We start from the raw sequence: 16,497 nt of genomic DNA, 5'->3' as shown, positions 1-16,497 counted from the left end.
CCTGCCTGGTGCCCCCCGCCTCTGGCACTGTCTCCAGCCATTCCTCCGCTCTCGCCAACAAGTCCAAGAAATAGAAAAACATAAAAAGCTATTGTCCATGTCCAGTGAGAAATGAAATGCACTGGACCAAGTATCACAACTTCCTTAAAATAATACAACACTTCATCACTTGTGCATCTGGATCCCTCTCCGTGGTTTGCGAAGTCATAAAGCTCGAAATCGACGTCCTAAGCCATCACTGCTTTTTTTTCTATTTAAATGCATTCCTTTAAAAAAGCAATTTATTAGACGCTCTCTCTGGTTTCACCTTATCTAAAAAAGCACTTAATTCAGTTCATCTCCTGCTTTGCTTTGTACTGTTGCAGGCAATCAGAAGATTGGAAGCAATGTATTAATAAGAGAACATGCCCTGCAGCTCTGGCCTGTGAAACAGCTCCCGAATCACAATACAGCCACAACCCCAAGTTCACCATGGGTAGAAAGAAGTAATGGCGTAGATCATAGTTCTTTTTATGTGTAGGCGGAGTCATCACAGATTTGGGTGAAACTCCTAGGTTACAGACAAGACCTTTTGTAGAATGCCCAGGGGAGGAAACATATTGTCCACTACCAGCAATTCTCCTCTCCCCCAAATACACCACTTCTACTGCAATGAAAACTGTACGGCAAGGAAGAGCCCAGCCTAGTTTTTAAGGAGGGAAGAACAGAGGGGGAAAATGCAATCAATGGTTCTGCCTACATGAAAGCTAGAATCAATGATTTGGTTTGGGAGAAAAAGGCCAGACTTGCACATGTTGCCTGAGTATTTGCTGTGGATGACCTAATCGTGCCAGAATCCCATTGCCTTAATGAAAATCCCTTCCCAGAATACGTCTCAGCCCTGTTCTACCCTCAAGCCTTCTCAAGGGAAGAAAGAGAAATGGACTGCTCAAGATGTTTAAGGCCTCAGGAAAGAAAACTCCTTTCTTTTCATCTGTAAAATTATCTGGCCTATCAGTGATGCCCATCAGGGGCGGGCAGCTGGGATCCTGGTTAAGAGCCTCAGGCATTAGGAACAGCCCATCCAGGTGCCTGAGAATTCTTGTGGTTAGCAGGAGCCATTCAAGGTCCCCTCGTGGAGAAGCAGATTAACTCTTTAATAGATGGCAATGGATGGAGAGCCCAGCACTTGGCACATAGATGCTTGATAAACATGAACTCCTTTGCCCTACAGCTCACTGGAATGACTTGCTCTTGGCTCAGGTTTTTAGTTTGGCTCAGCAAATTAGGCTAATAATCCTGTGGAGTTTCAAGTTCACAAACCACTCCATCTCATCCCCTCCACAATGTAAGCATTTTCCAAACCTCAGCTTTCTCTTCAATTCCTTGTATAAGCAGAAGGAAAGATTTCTCAAAATGAAAGGTGAAATGGATGAATTTAAGAAGTATTACCATAAGCAAAAGAAACCAGTCACAAAAGGTCACATATTGCATGGCTCCATTTATATGAAATGTCCAGAAGAGGCAAATCCAGAGAGACAGAAGGTAAATTAGTGGCTCCCAAATTAGTGACTGCTAATGGGCACAGGGTTTCTTTTTGGGGGTGATGAAAATGTTTGGGAATTAAATATCTACCCGAAATTAGATTATATTTACAATTCTGTGGAGTATACTAAAAAACACTTTCAAAGGGTGAATTTTATGGAACCTAAATTATGGCACAAAAATTGTTATTAAAGAATGCCCCCCAAGAAGATTATAATAATTGAAAAAAATCCTAGGGAAGGCAAAGGACTTGAGGTTTAGTTCCACTGGCTGTTTGGTCCTGAGCAAATCGCTCAACCTCTCTGCATCTCAGATTCACCAACTACGGAGTTAGGATGTTACCTCACTGTGAACCTTCAGGCTAATTACAAAGATCTTATTGTAAGGGATTAAAGGTTATATTCAAGGGCTCTTTCAGTCTGCAAAATGAAGAAATAATATGCCAGGTCCCCTAGGCTAAGATATCTGGGCCATCTTCAAAGGCAGGTACAGAGAGGAGTAGAAGCAAATCCCGGTGAGCATTCTGGCAGGTTTCTACTTTTAGGACTGATTCCGAAAGATGGGTATACTGACAGAATTTCTCACTGTCTTGTATCTCACAAGAAAACGGGTGGCCTGTTCCTACATTTTACAAGGGAGGGAGCTCAATCCCCAGGACATTAAGTAACATCTTCATGGGGAGCCTGGTACATGGTTGTTTTCTCTTCCAATGGAGCTAAGTGGCCTTCCCACTCACCTACTAAAAACAAGGGCTGGGTACTGAATCCTTGTGCATAGTGTGATAATACTATGCCAGGTTTGGGATTTAGAACCTAAATCATTCAATCATTTTAGCAATTTGAAAGAAAAAAAGGGAGGAGGGGGGGAGAGAGGGACAGAGGAGGAGGAGAAAGAGAAAGACTCAGAGGAGGCAGGCAAGAAGAAAGCAGGGGTGGAGGGGAGAGAGGGAGATAGAGACAAAGAGAGAAAGCAGGCTATAGATTCTGATCTTTCTGTTTCAGGAATATACAAGGGAAGCAGATTTCCTTTTCAGAGTTCAAAGAAACGGTGTGTTTTGCTTTTGTGCTCCGTTTCATTTTTCACTTGGGGAAAAAAATCCCAGCTTTGAAGTCTCTCTGTTTAAATTCATTAGGAAAACCATCAATGATGGAAGCTTTCATGAAATTGTAGTGGGAGGAATTAGTGTTATGGGAGAGCTGGATCAATCTTCAAACATTTTAGCTCTGGAGATGGGAGGTCCGCACCGGCTGCTCCTTCAGCTGCAAAGTTAACATAAATGCTTCACTTAACTGGAGAGTCTAAGGGACTAATGACACTGGATATCTACTTCCCAAATACTTCCTTGGCAGCCAGCTATGACTGCCACCTGAAAAAGATGGATCCTTCTTGAGAGCTAAGTGAACAAACTGACCAGCAAAATGTCTCGTCCCGAAGAGAAAGTGTCCTGCCAGAAAGGAGGTAGTGATATTGATATGCACTGCACACACTCTTTTCCTCTATCATTCGTAACTTGATGGAATTGGACATGGAGGCATTTTAGCAGGGCTGTGTTAACATTTGAGGAGCTCCTTCTTGGCATCTGAATCTTTCTTCAAGTGTTGCCACCTGTTGGACTCTCCTTAGCAAAGCTAAAATAGGGCGATTTGTTTTTTGACATTTGTTTTTCACTTCATTCTCAGACCATAGTCCATAGCACAGGTGACTGATTCAACATGGATTTGGGGGTGACAAGGTTAAGACTACAGGTGGGATGCAGGAAATGACAGTGAGGATGATGGGGGAAAAGAAACGATAGGGAGAAGACAAGGGGGCACTGACGATGAACAGGTAACCACTGATGCTCTTAACAAAATTGCTCTGGGAGCAAAGTGAGAAAATGTGCATACAACATAACACAGATTAAATAAGTTATGATTTGAATGTCTGCAGAGAGGGATGACAATATTTTTATTTTTTTCTGAGAAGAATTATATAGATGTGTATGCAAACGTATATGGGAAACCTGTAAAAATACACACACACACACGTATGCCATTGTGTGTGTCGCTGGGTGCATGTGCACCTTAAATAAATGAATCCGTGTGCAGAGTAACTGTGATGTAATATTGATGAGCAGAACTGGCCCTTCTTCCTGACAAGTCTACCCCAAGGACAAACCAGAGCCCATTTTTAAAAAATTGTGGTGAAATTAAGGGGCACATAGACGTAAGAACACATGGGCCACGGTTAGCTTTCCCTTTCCACAAACAGTGGAGGACTCATCGTTTCAGGGATATCAGGTCCTCACTTGCTATCCCTTATTTAGCTCATGAGAAAATAAGGCATACAATTAACCTATTCAAGGCAAGCAACCATCCCTGCCCAACTTAATGAGCAACTAACTAATCCGGAAGGAAAACAGCCATTACTTATATAGCCATAATGTAGATGCAACATGGCATATAAATCAGTAACTCTTGTATTGCAAAAAAGACAAATAGATTAATGCATGTTGCAAAAGATGGGTGAAGAGATCGATTAGGTTACTGATTCAGACCATGAACTTTCTCTCAATATACTGCATTTAACTTTTAAATAAGGTTTAGGAGAACCTGTAACATTTTGCTCACTGACAGAGCCATATTTTACTTAGGGCAGAAATTGGCTAGTCTATAAAAATTAAATTATGCCCCTTTCACTGTATCTAGTCAAGAGGAAAAACTCTAATTACAAGATTGCACTGTCAAACAAATGCAAATTCACATTCTTTATATCCTGGTTTAAAAATTCATATCGGGGGAGCTTCTATTCTGAAATGAGAGTCAATATTTGAAATATTTTTCAGAGTGCGGTGATAAGCAAGAGCTGAAGAAATGTCATTATCAAGGGTGCTGGTAAGGAGAAGCTAACTCATTAAGAGCAGAACTTGCAAGAACAAGTCATTTGTTATGCAAACATTTAAATATCAATTAGTAAGGACAATGAAGGAAGGCTCTTCCTCCCCAGAGCCCAGTGCCTTAGAACTCCAGAAATGACCAAGGGGGAAAAAAAAAAGCAGTGGAAAATCTCTGCACCTAATAGAAATGCCACTCTGGGGAAGAGGTAAAGGTTAATTTTAAATGTACTTCCCAACTGAAAATTAAATGTACCTGTCTCCAAATTCATAAGAGCTGAGTTTGCAGACTTAATCCAGAAAGGACTAACTAAAGACCTAAGCATATTGCATTGCTGGTATTTTTTGGAAAGAGAATGCCTTTCATCACTGCTTCATGTCAAACTTGCTTGGTTCATTAAAATCTCTTAGTCTGTTAAAACTGTGCTTTTCCTAGACCTGTGAAAAAATGCCAGTCCATACAGCACTCAAACTTTAAAAACCCTACTGGTTGGTTCCCATATTTCTTTAATATCCATTTCATGGCCTGTCCAGTCAACCAGTTCACAAAGCCTGTAAGGTGAATATGGTGGACATGGAAACCATCTATGTATTTGGCACTTTGCTTGCATTATCTTTTTCAGGCAAACCTCATGGTATATTTTGCTATAAAGGGCTGGCTCAGGAAAGCAGGTGCCTTTTGGAAATAGTCGGCTGGCAGACAGGGACCAAATATCTAACTTTCCTGATCCTTGTTTCCCTCCTCTATAACACAAAAAGGTTGTTCCAGATTTAGGGGACCCCAGAGTCACTTGGGGAGCTTATCAAAGACCCATGGCTGGGTATATCACAGACTAAGAGAACTGGCTGCTGCAAGAGTGATGGGGAACATGTGGATTTCAACAAAACTTCTATGAAGAATCTGATGTGCCCCCTTAATTCTGAGTCACTGAGCCCTTTCAATTTCCATGCACTAAGATTCTCAAAACAGGTTATTGATCTAATGACAATATTTCTAACTTCAGTTCCTAATGCTATCATGTAACAGGTGTGACTTTCTTTCTCCAGAGTGGAAAGACTGAACCTGCAGAATTAATCACTGGTGGATTAGGGTCTGGGGAAACCAGGGCCACCAAAAAGGACTACCAGATTTCAGGAGATGCTCTGCATAAAACCTAGGAAAGTAGCCGCTGCGTACAGCACCCATGCTCCCAGGATGATTGTACTACAATGTGGTCACTGACTGTGAGGATTGTACTACACGTGCTCACCTACAGTCTAAGTCTTAGCCTGGCTCTCTATCCCTGTCAGCGTCAGGAGCGTTAAGAGTCACGCCAATTCATTGGTCTAACAGCTACATGGAAATAAAAATCAAAGCGCCTTGGAAGGAGCAGACCCCCAAACATTGCTCTTTTGACAAAGAAACATGCACATGGCTAACTTTACTGAATTCAGGCTTAGAATGTGTGTCCTTCCCCCTTTTAACAGGCTTTTCCTTTGAGTCCAAGCATTGCTGATTTTCACACTTCACAATTGGTATTGCTTTCTTTTTTTTCTTTCTCCGTGTACCCTTTGGCCCATGAGCTATGGCTGGAAGAACCTAGTTTGGAGAGAAGGTGCCGATCTTGATCCAATGAATAGCAATTTCAGGCCTGGCACTTAAGAGACTCTCTGTACTAAAGATTCCTATAGAGGAGACAGGATTTAAAATACCTGCTCTGCCTTTTTTACAGTGTTGTTTGGAGGAGACAATAAAGCAAGATGAAGAGCAACAATACTTTGAAAATGGAGTGTGTGGTGTTTATCTTACATATACTTCTAGAGAGGAATAAGTAGGTCTCTGAAAAAAGACATCTCTTCTGACTATGGTTTGGGTTGTATCTTTTTCTCTCCTTGTCTCAACCATACCCCAGCTTATAAAACATGATACTCAGGTAAGCATTGGCCTAGAGGATCCTGAGAAAGTTCCTCATGTGTCCACAGTTTATCCCTATTTTTTCTGGCTCCAAACTACCACTTCAAAGAAAGCTGCAAATATTTGCGGGGGTGGGGTGGGGGGGAGTGAAATGTTACACATTCAGAATGATTCCAACTAAAATCGCAGCAGTTCCTCTCGTAGAAGGGCAGTAGATTTTGCAGGTAAAATATTCAGGAATGAAACACCAGGAGAAAAGAAACAACTTATCAAAATCATAGATATCAATCTTAGCTACAGAATCGTCACTAGAGTTTCTTTTGCTTTTTTAATATCCCACATCCCAAGACAAATGACAGAACAATGCGTACTGCTTTTCTTGGGACAAATTANGAACCCACGAACCACGAGATCATGACCTAAGCGAAAGTCGGATGCTTAACCGACTAAGCCACCCAGGCGCCCCGGGACAATTTATTCTTGAGAGCAATTATGTTTCAGCCTTCCCAAACAAGTGATTTTTGTGGAAAGATCTCACACCTAATGACCTAACAGGGACAGCTTTTAAAACTGTGCACGCATACCCTATCACCGCACAGTGAGGAGCTAGCTCTCTGCTCATCAAATATCGCTGTCGTTGGTAACAAGGCATTTCCAGGCCCTTCTCTGAGAAGAAACTTTTCCAAGGTGCTGCCTTTAAAACTGTAACCTTTGCATTCATTTGCTAGCAGGTGAAGAGAATCACTTCACAGATTTAATCCCTTCAACCACAAGCCCTGGAGGCTATGCAGTTACACCAACTAAAAGGGGAGCAGAACTTTGGTTCATTCCCTATCATTTGCCCATGATGCCATTTCCCTTCTTGTTAATTTCCCGAAAAGGGCGAGGTCCAGGTTTATGGGTTTGACCTTGGAATTCAAACTAGAATTCCACCCCTTTTCCCCAAAGTGCCAGGTGCACTTGTAGGCAACTTTGGTTTCTGGTAAGCCTATTGGGAGGGGCTGGAGAGTTCCACATCAGGGAGAAAATTCTGGTCAGCTGAAGCAGGTGAGGTTTGCTCTCACAGGATGCCCTCCTTGTCCGCATAAAGCCCAGCACATCTCATCAGCCAGCTAGCAGCTAAGCTTGTGGGGCTGGAAACTACATTCCTTTGAACAATCTTGGCAATTTGTGCCTGGAATTTGATGCAGTAGCTCTAAAATTAAATAAAGATCCTGTACTGTTCTTCTAAGAAATACGGCATGGCTCTATGACAAAACACATTTTTCAAGCTCTGACCTCTGGGAACTTCAACTAGCTTCATATTTCAGGCTGACATTGCTCACAGGCTACTGTCTAGTTGCCCAAGCTGAGCTGGTTATCCATATATTTCCCAGCCTCCTGATCAGCTTTCAGCAGAGGGAGAGGAGGGGAGGTAAATAAAAAAGAGGAGAGCCACACATTTAAATGCACTTCCCCTCCCCAGCCCCTTGGGGGGAAGCCCTGGTAATTAACTCTAATGAGATCAACTTGGAACTCTTCATTTTGCCAGCACTGTAAAAGTAAATCTGAGATAACCAGTGTGTGTGCATTAAGTCAGACCCCTTTCCTGTAATTTGATGCCCCCCACCTCCCCACTGCTACCCCGGACCAATGCTAGAGGGGGTTGGGGGCTGTTGGGTTCTTACCGGCACTTTGCTCCATCACTTCTTTCTGACACATGTCTTGAACATTCACCGTGCAATTCACTATAAACTCGGGGGAGGAGCAGTCGTTGTTCAGCTGGAATTCTTCACACTGGTAACACTGGATTTGCAGCGCAAAGCCTGTGGGGACAGAAGCAGTTGGGTTCAGATCCAGCCCCGAGACAGCGACCCTCCGCTGCCCCAGCCAGCCACAGATCCCGACCTAGGGGGTGCTTGGGCTCAGCACCCCTGGGGTCTCCAAGAAGGGCGAAGTGGCTGAAGCCAGCAGGGGGCAGCGCGGACACCGAGGGTCCCGCAGGATACAACTGAATTCTGCCTGAGACCCCTGGACCAGTGGTCCGGAAACAAGAAGCCCGTCGGACATCACACCTGGCCTTTCGCCCACGGAAGTTTAAAGGACGGGTACACAAGTCGAGAGCGAAGTAGCTCCGGAGATATGCTTCAGCTCTAGTCTACAGCTACGGATTTGCCTGATTGTTAATTGGTTACAAATTACTTAATTACTATTTTGGTACCATTCGCGATTGCATTTGCAGGCGCCTTTTTAGGTTTAGTTTTTGTCGTCAGCGTGCCTGTGCTGTGGCTCCGAGGCTCCCTGCACGACCACCCAGGAACCCAGGAGGAAGTGCAGGACGCCAAGTGCTGCTGCGTCCCGCGTCCCCAGCCCTGCTTCGGGACCGTCCCCGCAGCAGCGCTGGGCGGGGAGGCGCAGCGTGTACGAGGAGCGTGTATGTGAGTGTGAGCGCGCGCGCGCCCGAGCCGCGACACCACCACCTTTTCTTCTTGGCTTTCAGGGCAGCCCGTTTGGCTAGGGTCCGGTCGGGGTCCCCACTCCGCAGCGCTCGCTCGAGAGCCGGTTGCATAATTGAGAGGCACCGAGACGTTTTCGCACCTCTCGGCATTCCAGCCTGGGCGCGCTGCCGGGATCACTGAGCCGCTGTCTAGACTTAACGCCCCCAGCTCCCGGGGACGGACGAGCCCCGGATCCCGCGCTTCCTCGCGGCTGCACAGAGGGTGCGCCCTGAGCGCTGCCACCCGGCTCCGACGCGCCCCGGCCCCAAGCTGCCCAGCGCGCCCGTCACCTGTCGGCGGCGCCACTCCCACGGGTTGCTGGAGACGCCTGCTAACTTGGTGGGGCCAGGGGCTTTATCGCCCACTCTCCCTGGGCAAGGCCCCAGCACCTCTCGGACCCTCCCTCCTCCCCAGCTCGGCTTCTCCCGCAGCCCGAGCCTCCGCATCTCCAGTCCCACAAATCCGTCGCTCCCGCCTCTCCTCCTCGAGACTTTCCAACGTCGCGCCTCCGGGCACCAGCACCCAAAGCCGCCGCCAAACTCCCGCTGGGCAACCCCTGCGCAGCACGGGCCCGGAGGTGGGTGCCAGGGGGGCGAAGGGGCAGAAGGGTCGATGGGGGTGTGTGCGCCTGGAGGGGCTGGTAGTCGCTTCCTCTTCTTACCTTGAAGCAGGAACAATCCGCAAAAAGTTGCCGCGATGCCGAGGACCCACATCCTCCCGGAGCCGCGGNCGCCCCTCCTCCCGCGGGCGCTCCCGGGCGGAGCGCGGCGTCTCCGGAGTTGGCGGCTGAGACTAGAGGAACTACTGGCGAGCCGGAGCACCCAAAAAACTCTCGTCTCTTCTCCCCACCTCCCGCTCCAGGCACCACGTGACGGCTGCCGACTCGGAGTGGGGGTGGAGGGCGAGGAAGGCTGGGACCGTCTTTTCACGTCCCCACCCCCTTCCTATCGCCCTCCCCTCCCGCCTCCGCACGTCCCCAGGACGGGGACGCCGGAGAGGCAGAGTGTAGTTTTCCAAGGTGGGGAGGCTGGAGACTGGGGAAGCGTGCGCGGGGCGCAGCAGGTGCCGCGGGGACGGGCCGGTCTCTGACTGCGGGACCGCGAGGCGGGGTCGGAAGACGGCGTGCCTAGCAGCCCTCGGCGCCCCCCAGGGCTGGTCCACGCGGCTGGGGTTGTTGCGAGGCCCGCGTTGGGAGCCCAGCGCCGGGGGCGGCGGGCTAGAGGGGCTCGTGCTCCCGTGAGTAAGGCGAAGTTGCACACCTGCAGGCTTCCCGAGGTGGCCGGTGCAGCTGCGCCTTTTCTTCCTGGGAGAAGCCCCTGGTTCAAGACCAGGATAGGCTTCGGCGGCGGGGGGGGCAGGGTGCGGTGACGACCCTGCCCGGACAGGCGCCGTTCGCCCCGGGGGGCCCTCCTTCCCTCTGCCCGCTCGCACAGCTGGAGGGTGCAGTGACGCCTAGCCCAAGACAGGGCGCTCCCCCCCCTTGGGACAACTGTCGCGAATTCCCACCAGATAGTAAATCGCGGTGAAGGAGGGGATATCTTTCCTCTATTTCTTTCCTCCCAAAGGCCAGGATCTTCATCCTGCTTTTCTAAAAGGCACGGATTATTAGGACATACTCCCACGTCCTCTCCTGCATCACGCCTTCCCAGCCCGGGACCCAGTCGCAGGCTGCCCTGCCCCCCTCTTTTAAGACCCCGTCCCATTCCCCCTCTCTCAGTCAGGCGACCCACCTTGAATACTCCTGGGACGCCGCGGTGCTAAGTTCGTCTTCCTTGGAGCCGCGCCTTGCAGCAGGTGGTGCTGGAGCTTCGGCGCCCCCGCCCCCAATCGCGCACGTTGCCATCCTTTACCCCCCGAGTCCCTGGGGGAGAATCTATTTCTGTGGATATAGCTTCAGAAGCTTTGCCCCTCTTCACCGCTTGGGCCACCCCGCTCTCCGAGGAAGCTCCCTCTGCCAGGACGCTAATTATTTATTTTCCCATCCTGCCCGCAGAGCTGGTCTGGAAATGGGCTTAAATGACTTTCTTGTAATTCCTCGGCAGAGATTGTTCCATATCTGCCTCAGGCTCCTTCTCTCCCTTTGCCCCCCTCTTCTTTTCATTTCTAGTTGGTTAACCCCTCGGGGAGACTGAACGCTCTGACCGTTACCCGCTTGTCTGCAGTCAATTGGCCGAATTACTATCTCGGGAGCACAGGGGCCAGTTTATTTATTCCTTCTGGGAATTGATTGTTTGCAGCACGTGTGAGAGCAACTAACTGGGCCAAAGGATCCTTGAACAAGTTCTTTTAAGATTTCAGAGGGTGAGGGGCGCCTGGGTGGCTTAGTTGGTTAAGCGTCCGACTTTCCCTCAGGTCATGATCTCGCGGTTCGTGGGTTCGAGCCCCGCGTTGGGCTCTGTGCTGACTGCCAGCTCAGAGCCTGAAGCCTGTTTCAGTCTGTGACTCCCTCTCTCTCTGACCCTCCCCTGCTCACGCTGTCTCTCTCTCTCTCTCCTAGGAATCTCGCTCTCTCCCTCCCAGGAAAAAAAAAAAAAAAAAAGATTTCAGAGGGTGCAACTGTGGTAGGACTTTTATTCAGAAATGAAACGAAAGAATTTTTTAGAAGTCTGAAAGACAATGATACTTTACATAATTTTCATTTCAGATAACAAAACTCAGTATAACAAATTGCACAAATTAACCAAATAACACTGATTATACAATACTCTTTAAACATACAAGTGTGTGCTGAAGTAACCATATAGATCCTAAAAATATTTCTATTAGGCCTACTTTACAAACTCCTGTACAAAAGCAATTATAAATAGTTCACATCTAGAAAAAATACAAATAACCTTTAAAATAGAATTCATCCTCACATATAAACAGACTTTGTAGGGGGGAAAAAGGATCTTAGAAAGTAAGAGTTTTTTGTAGCACCAGCAATTCATTTTATTTTTTAAAAAGTGAACATGACAGATAGGAATTTGCTTTCATTTCTAGTTTGCCCAGATTTTAATAAAAAGAGCAAGGAGATAGAAATCAACAAATACTGTTGAGACTCATAGAGAAGCACTAAGTAGAAGACGCTGTAAGGAAATGTTCAGAGGGAAAATCTGTGGTTGAAAAGAGAATTAGTTCAGCTCTGATCCACACCCTTTCCCATCAGGGTCACACTTGAGTACCTATTACATTTTTCCGTGGAGGCAGAATTACACTCACTCCTAGAACCTGAAATCTCTCTGGCAACAATTTTGAAATTGCATTTGAATTCAAGTTGGTATCGTGTTGAGATTGTGAGTTGGAGATGGCAGTGGGCCCTCTGGTTTCTGGAAGGCCCTGTTTTTGCTTTACATAGTGCACCCACAAACAATTTGAGGAGTACGACAATCAAGTCAACAAACACCTTAGCGGAATTTTTAAAAAATATATTATCAACTTCTAACACTTAGCACATCGTTTCAAGAGCATGGCACTGATTCAATTTATTGCTGTCTTTTTTTTTCTTTTGCTACAAATATAATTTCTTCAAAAATTTACAACTTCTGTACAAGTATTCAAAAAAAGTGCAAAATTAAGACTTCTGCATTGTGGGTGTGTTTACATGTCATCTTCGTGAAACACAACAAATGGAGCCTGTCTCCCTGTCAGAAAAGCAAGGCTTTCTTGTTGCCATCTTTGTTCCCCTCCCCACAACTGTTTCTTAAGTGCTCCATTTTCAGCTAAGAAAAAAAAAAGGGTTCTTTATACATCATTTGAACCCTGACTTGCACAGGAAGAGAAGCTATCATATAAAGAATCACTCAGTGATTCCAAATTGTCCACCCCAGGCCTATCTGAGCTACTCAAAGATGCCTCTTCATTTTTTTCTTTTTCTTCCTTTTGTCCTTCAACCGTGTTCAGAGAGTTCTTCTCTCTTTCTAACAGAATCATAGTTTTGCCGTTATATTTATTGAATGACTCCAGGGAAATTTGAGATAATCTATTCTCAGGATCTTCTTTTGTTTCTTCAACTTGTTTCAATTTCTGCAATAAAAAGAGGACAATATTAGAAACATATTTCTTTGGAAAATCAAGTTATTCTATCCAATATTCAATTATTGTCTGTATAACGTACCGTTTAAAGGGATAGAGAGAACCTACAAGTCTTTAACAACCTTCTGGTATAATTAAAGGTAATAATAAAGCCGATTTTAGGGATAAATCAAGACTTTATAATCATTTTACTGAGGTAAATAGGTCCCGATTTGCAAACCGGTTAAGTGCCACTTAATTTCATTTTAAATGGATCTATTTGGAATTTGTTCCGGTAAGTGCCTCTTATTTCTTCACCAAAGTTTCAAACTCCTCTCTTTTCTTACTAAGTATTAGTAGTCGTCTTGTTTTTAAATATGGATCGGGATTGAGTTTCAGCCAGAAATTGGGGTTATATGGGAGGTGGGGTGGGAAAGGCATACACCCTCTTAAATTGCCGTGAAATTTCAGTACCTGTTAAATGTGTCAGAAGCATTATCATGTTTCTGTTTTATCCCTCTATGAGCCTTAAGATTTTTGAAAGACATCTCCAGGTCTGGGCATGTAGATTCTCGGAAGCCCAAGGGCTTAAAAACAAAACCGTAGTAATGCTTCTGCCTGTTACTAACATCCCCCTTCCAGGGGTTCCAGTAATACCAGTCTAAATGGGGATGTTTCTAGGATGCTACTGGCTGTCTCTAGGACTTTATAAAACACTGCAGTCATATTCAATAATTGTCGTAGGTGAACTCTGTAAACAGGAATATATTCAATTGCTCAAGTGGTTCCTAAGGTCTGAGGCGAGAGAAGAAAGGGACACATACAGAAGCAACATGTGTGGAGTGTTAAAGCCACTAAGGCTTTTCCTTTTTGGGCAAAAATTCTATCCAAACACCAGGAAAAGGTAGGGATAGGGGCTTAGACATGGTGATGATGGGCTACCATTTATTAAGCATCCACCACGTAAATAAAACTCAATGAAGAGATTTTTATCCAGAAGCATTTTCACAGAGGACTTGCAAAATACACATCTCTATTTCAATGTTTTTTAAAAATTTATTTCTCAGAGAGAGAGAGACAGCTCGAGCAGGGGAGGGTTAGAGAGAGAGGGAGACACAGAATGTGAAGTAGGCTGCAGGCTCCAGGCTCTGAGCTAGCTGTCAGCACAGAGCCCGACGCAGGGCTCGAACACATGAACCGTGAGATCATGACCTGAGCCGAAGTCAGACGCTTAACTGCCTGAACCACCCAGGCGCCCCACATTTCTAAAGAGGAAGAAAAAACAAGGTTCAGAGCAACAGAGTTACTTGCCCAAGGTCACTCAGCAAGTGATGGAGAATAGGATTTGAATTCCAGGCTGGCTGCGTTCCATGGTCTTGTTCCTACTAAACCATGCTCTTATGGAATAAAAGAGAAGATGTCCTGTTTTTTTGTTTTTGTTTTTGATTTTTCATCTTGCCACCCAAATATTCCACTTAAATAAGAAGGTAGATGATAAGTAGGACCATCTCTATTGCTTCTGTCCCAGACAAATTCAGTTCTGTCCCCCAACCTACCACAACCCCACCCACATTGCTATGACGGACGCACACAGGTGCAGTGAGGAAAATGTGTTCCCATCCAGGGAACAACACACACAGTCCAAGCCCATGATTCTCCTTTGCTAAATATTTAATAGAAAGAGGAAAGAAAAAGCTATGTGAGTGGATGGCTTTGGTGTCCTAAGAGCAGGCCGAGACACAGTTTCTCTTTCCATTATGGAAATGGCATAATTCTATAGGAATATTTGAAAATCGCCCTTGAAGTAGTGCTTATTTCATTATACTATTAATGTCTGGGAGCATTACTCACGGAGCTCATTTTCAACCCCAAATGGCTGCCTTGAAATAAGAGGCAGGCTAAGGAACAGATTTCTAGATGATTACATAAAAGTGGCTCCATAATTAGGAATAATGCCATGCAAAAAGCCCCTTTTCATTGCCATGCCAATTTTTTGACATTTCTAATAAAGAATTATATAGTCCCGTCCTAACAATACCCAGAGAACAGGAAATGCTTTGATGTACCAAATGCAGGTAAATAAAGGACGTTCAGTGCAGTTTTCTTCTCACCTGAATATCTTCTCCCTTTTTCTTTCTTCAAGAACCACAAGCATTTTCCTCGCCTATTTCTAGCCCATGTGGATCTCAAAGTCATTCAATAAACACTCACTAGAGAAGGGGGCAGGACGCAGGTGGAAAGTGTTGGTGTTGAGGATATACAGTTAGGTGACAAGGGAAGAAGGTGGGCCCTGGAGGCAGACACACCTGAGCCTGAGTCACAGCTTTGCCCTTTTATTGGCCGTGTGAGTGCCCTGGAGCGCCCTTCTGTGGGTGTAAAATGGTGACACACACTTCTATCTCAGGATTGTTGGGAGTAGTTGAAGTAAAACACCTTAAGACCTGACACACAGTAGTAGGTGCTCAATAAATAACAGTAAGGCAGGATTCTTTTTCTAGACAGTTTCTGAAACTGCTCTACAGGCCACCAGCATCAGCATTCTGGGGAAGCTTGTTAGAAACACAAATTCCTGAGCCCCACCCAGACTTAACTTCATCAGAGATGCTGAAGCCCAGCAGATGTTTTTAACAAGCTCTCCTGGTGATTCTGATACTTGCTAAAATTTGACAATCACCTAGTCTGGAAGACCTTGTAGTCTTGGAGAGAAGATAGATGATAAGTATGACTCAGTGTATTAAGGTAGAGATGAGGAAGGAGTTATTTACCATTAAAAATACCCACTGTGTCGGACATAAATTGTACATCAAGTTTTCTAAATGCTTTGTGCTTGTCAGTTTGTTTCTTCAATTGGTTAAAACAAAGGCCTGTGGAGGTGATAAAAATGAAGGAATGGCCTATTTTAAGAAAAATCACATGGCTTTCTCAGGCTTCCTTTTATTTTCACAGTTTTTAATGAGAGGTGGGTCCAGAGATATTTCTTTTTTTTTTTTAACTTTTTAAAAATGTTTTTTATTTCTGAGAGAGAGGGAGAGAGAGAGACAACGTGAGCAGGGAAGGGTCAGAGAGAGAAGGAGACACAGAATCTGAAGCAGGCTCCAGGCTCTGAGCTAGCTGTCAGCACAGAGCCCGACACGGGGCTCGAACCCACAAACCGTGAGATCATGACCTGAGCCAAAGCCGGATGCTTAGCCGACTGAGCCACCCAGGCACCCCGAGATATTTCTTGATTATCAGAACAACATCAGTGCAAGAGCGACAGATACAGCCATTTGGTGCTTAACCTGAATGTTGGGGAGAGAACGGGGTGGCAAGGACTGTGGTCAGCTCAGGTGGCACGTGCCTGTTCTGGAGACGGGAACAGCTACTGAACATCTAGCTATTGCCTACATGCAGGAACATGGGCCCAGATCTTTAGATTTTAAAGAGGAGGCTATCAGTGTAGAACATGACTTGCTTGTGTTTAAGATCCTCTCATTTTTAATTAGTTTGCTTATATTAAGAAAAAAAAACAAAGCAGCACCCCCACCCCCACCCCCATCACTGTATATGTCCTATCACAGTCTTCTGTCTGTTTGAACTTCGGGGGTTTAGATCACGTTTTATACATTTTATTTCCTTGCTGACCCCTCCTCCTCCTTCCCTGACCAGCTTTTTCTCTAAAGGCCTCGTCTAGTGCTCGGTCGTCAGTAGATTCTCAGGGGAGACTCGATGGGTTCACCTGCCCCACCCCTAGCGTC

The 16,497-nt window shown here is 45.7% G+C and overlaps 2 protein-coding genes across 11 annotated transcripts in view; both read right to left on the bottom strand.

Annotated features, from left to right (window-relative positions):
* Window positions 1-9,488, bottom strand: part of LYPD1 (LY6/PLAUR domain containing 1) — a 43,855-nt gene extending 34,367 nt beyond the window's left edge. Inside the window, exons 1-2 of the mRNA XM_077747868.1 lie at window positions 9,429-9,488; window positions 7,958-8,095 (exon numbers count right to left, since the gene is read on the bottom strand). Of these exons, the coding sequence (XP_077603994.1) occupies window positions 7,958-8,095; window positions 9,429-9,480 (190 nt within the window). The 5' untranslated portion in view covers window positions 9,481-9,488. The remainder of the gene's footprint in view (window positions 1-7,957; window positions 8,096-9,428) is intronic.
* Window positions 9,489-11,340: 1,852 nt separating this feature from the next.
* NCKAP5 (NCK associated protein 5) overlaps window positions 11,341-16,497 on the bottom strand; it is a 1,056,676-nt gene continuing 1,051,519 nt past the window's right edge. For 9 of the 10 annotated variants that reach the window (XM_077747834.1, XM_077747833.1, XM_077747835.1 and 6 more), the window contains one exon: window positions 11,341-12,772. In XM_077747834.1, the coding sequence (XP_077603960.1) occupies window positions 12,491-12,772 (282 nt within the window). In that variant the 3' untranslated portion in view covers window positions 11,341-12,490. The remainder of the gene's footprint in view (window positions 12,773-16,497) is intronic. The other variant, XM_077747843.1, reaches the window with a different exon arrangement.

The sequence above is a fragment of the Crocuta crocuta genome, unplaced genomic scaffold (genome assembly GCF_008692635.1).
Source record: "Crocuta crocuta isolate KB4526 unplaced genomic scaffold, BGI_CrCroc_1.0 scaffold427, whole genome shotgun sequence".
Lineage (NCBI taxonomy): Eukaryota > Metazoa > Chordata > Mammalia > Carnivora > Hyaenidae > Crocuta > Crocuta crocuta.
The sequence above is the reverse complement of the archived record's forward strand: the minus strand, read 5'-3'. Positions and strand labels throughout refer to the sequence as shown.